Source organism: Myotis davidii, unplaced genomic scaffold, assembly GCF_000327345.1.
Source record: "Myotis davidii unplaced genomic scaffold, ASM32734v1 scaffold1277, whole genome shotgun sequence".
NCBI lineage: Eukaryota > Metazoa > Chordata > Mammalia > Chiroptera > Vespertilionidae > Myotis > Myotis davidii.
The window spans coordinates 1825485-1828956 of record NW_006290682.1 but is presented as its reverse complement, the minus strand read 5'-3'; the positions used below and the strand labels follow the sequence as shown (position 1 = coordinate 1828956).

The 3472-nt window shown below is 44.8% G+C and overlaps 1 protein-coding gene across 1 annotated transcript in view; it reads right to left on the bottom strand.

The window, feature by feature from the left end:
* Window positions 1-3472, bottom strand: part of ARHGAP6 (Rho GTPase activating protein 6) — a 95885-nt gene that overhangs the window by 46802 nt on the left and 45611 nt on the right. Inside the window, exons 6-7 of the mRNA XM_015563958.1 lie at window positions 3062-3212; window positions 1879-2027 (exon numbers count right to left, since the gene is read on the bottom strand). Of these exons, the coding sequence (XP_015419444.1) occupies window positions 1879-2027; window positions 3062-3212 (300 nt within the window). The remainder of the gene's footprint in view (window positions 1-1878; window positions 2028-3061; window positions 3213-3472) is intronic.

Below are 3472 nucleotides of genomic sequence, written 5' to 3'. Positions count from 1 at the left end.
GCTCGTGAGCCGCAGTTTGCCGACCACTGCTCTCTCAGTTTACTTCTGAAACACGGGGGCAATGCTAGCTCCCTTGTGTAATAAAGAATTAACTATAATATATGAAGTCCTTAGTACATAGCTAGCACATGGTAAGAGACACATAATTGGTAGCTAGTATTTCAGCATGCTAAGTTTCATCTGTACCTAGCCAAGAATATTTCCTTCTCTTTGGCATAGGCAATGGAGTCTTGTTCAGCATTTGGACTAAAAGACTGAAATGAGTCTAAAAAAGCAAGAGTGAATTCAATTGGACTTTCTGCTTTCCTCAACTCCTCCTTAATCAGCTGAGACCCAGCTGTCAAATTTTTACACAGACACATCACACAGCCCTGACACACCTAGGAACATAGAAAGAGTTCTGTCTTTACCCAATGATTAGGCAGATGTTTCTACAGCTCCTGTTATATCTATAATCAATAAAGGATGACTCCCAGAGGGGTCATATGCCTACTTAACAATTATGAGAATGACAGTGTATCCATCAAAGGGCTGTGTCTGCTCAAACGAGGTGTCAGTACCATATTATGAAATCTGAAGCCAGCAGAAGTTTCACTAATTATAACTTCTATACAGATAAATGGCTAACTCAGGAAAGCTCCATTTTTTTATACCTAAAGGAAGGATGAGGATAAAACATGCAGAATTGCCTTTCTGGATTAAAGTGAAAAAATTATATATGATCATGGCTTTGGGGAAAGAAATTTGGCAAGCACAGACCTGAATCTACAATCCAGCTGAGTTCTGTGGTGAAGTGTGGAGCGCCTTTGGCCCCTGCTTGCTGGTTTATAATGGGTGTTAGCATACTGAGAGTCTGAGATCTGGGGATCCGAGGGTAAGGAGAAAGATGACTCCATGGTATCAAAAAGGGAAACAGGTCTCTTGTTAAGGTGAAGATTAGATAGGTCGCTGGCTAAAAGGTCACTTAAAATTGAAGCAAGCATCTCTCTTGTCCGAGGCACAAACCTAAAAACACCTTGAAGCATATGAGTATGACCAAAGTGAACCAGAACCCAAGAGCTCAGATGGGGGAGCCCTTCAGGTTCCTCCTACATCTGGTTTGGAAGCAGGCTGGCCTTCCCTTGCATTGAGGCGGTCCCTACTTGGGGGGAAGGGTTTAAGGAGAGAAGGGACCTCTCAAAAGGAAGATAGTAGACTTCTAGCTACAGGGCAGAAGGGAGCTCCGGGAACAAACCGGAAGTATAAAGAGGTGACATCACATCTCAGCTCCAAGTCACAGAAGCAAATCAAATTAACTACAAGGACAGCCATCTCCCCTCCTCTCCATGACTCCATGTTTTCATGACTGTAAGCATCTCTGTAGCCCATTGTCTGCTACACAAAGGGAAAGTTGAGGTCTTGAGGTAAGCATCCTCATGAAATGACGGCCTCATTGAGAAGCATCCTTGAAACATAGGAGGTTAATGCACTTAGGAACTGTCCCTCAAGACAAAACCCTGCATTAGTTCTTCCTGCACAGATGGGCTGGGAAAGGGGAGGAGTCATTTCCTCTGGGTGAACTGTTTAACCAAATCGATGGGTTGTCTTTTTCTTTTCTTTTCTTTTTAATATTTTTATTATTGATTTCAGAGATGAAGGGAGAGGGAGAGACAGATAGAAACATCAATGATGAGCGAGAATCATGGATCGGCTGCCTCCTGCACACCCCACACTGGGGATCGAGCCTGCAATCCGGGCATGTGCCCTGACTGGGAATCGAACCGTGACCTCCTGGTTCATAGTTCAACCACTGAGCCACGCCGGCCGGGTGATGGCTTGCTTTTTGAAAACAAGCAAAGGGAAGAGGCAGAGTCTCTATAGCAGAAGAAGGGTGCATACCTCTTGCCCATCTTTGCTGACGTTGTCGTTGGCGTGCCTGGCCACAATGGAGAGGAACTGGAGGAGGCGGTGGAGGGTGTCGCAGTTGCAGGGAGGTAAAAGGTAGATGAGGAGCTGCAAGGTGCCCAGCTGTTCCTCTGGCTCCAACACTAAGCAAGGCAAGAAGAGGCGCTCTAGGTCAGTAAAATGGGGGAATTCACATGATTTAGGCTCAGACCTCCTCTCAACTTTCTTCAGAAAGAGATGATCAGGTCACATGTCTTTCCTTCACCCACACTCCCACTGATTTAGCAATTTAGCAGCAAGGTTCTATGAGGGATGTAAAGATTCATTAGACCTGGGGAAATGTAACATCTTGAGCAAGCATTATAATCCAGGCTAGGAAGGTACCTTAATTTCCCTTTCCTCTCCCTCCTTTTCCTGGCATTACTAATCATTTACTTTGTGTATTATTGTCTTTCATTTGTGGTTAATATTTACTAACAATGACTGAGAATTGGCAAACATTTTAAAATTTGAGTTTATAACATAGCTGAAACTCTTCTGTTGAGCAATACAGAAGAGATAGACTTTTTGTTGGCAATAACTAAGACACAGCGCAACGACAGCGTCTTCTCTCTCTTTTGTGATCCTATTTGAATTACAGCATTGGAGGAAGAAAGGTATGGAGGCTGACTCAGCTCTAACCTATTCTTACCCCACCCTCACCTTCCTTTTCTCCTCCATGGGATCTGTCTCTATAGCCTGCCAGTGGCCACAGGGAAAGTCCTGGCACGGGACTACACCATCTTGCTTCCCTGGAATATTGCCTGTCCCCATTTCTCAATCTGAGTCCCTTTCTCACTCCTTCTTTGTGCAAGAAATGCAAACTCATTTTTAGGCACAGACTCAAAGGGAACTCCTGCTATTACTTCAAAGCATCAATAGACAGCACTTTCTACTGTCCTAGGGTCATCTGAAAGCATCCCGTATTCTTGGCTACATCCATTTGTTCTATTGCAACTTGCTTCTTGCTAATTCTCTCCAGGGTGAATCCCAGAAAATTCCCCAAATAACCCACTCATTAGAGACCAATAAATAAGGACCAAAAGTTAGTGGGAAACACATGCACAATGCTTGGATGAGTGAGTTGGACATCCCGGTAATCCAGGAACACATTCCTACTGATGGCTGTGTTACGCACGGAGAGTATTGATGAAAGCGGTGTACAGCTCCCTGGTGAGAAGGGGGTCTGGCATGTCCCTCAGGAACTCCTTCAGTAAGGCAGCCACATCATGAACACTGTGCTCTTCTTCCAGAGAGACATCAATCCCACGGTCAAATTCCTCGCGTAACTGGAAAGACAACAGTTCAAGTGGCAGTCTCGTAACACCATATCTCCATGTTCAGTGCCCAGCAAAAGAAGCGCTGTGATTTCAGCATCTGGTATTAAGTTTACGTAGGTGAGGAGATACTTGTTTCAGGTAGTTTTAATAATCTGCATAGCCCTAGCTGGTTTGGCTCAGTGGATAGAACTTTGGCCTATGGACTGAAGGGTTCTGGGTTCAACTCTAGCCAAGGGCACATGTCTAGTTTGTGGGCTCAATCCCCCGTA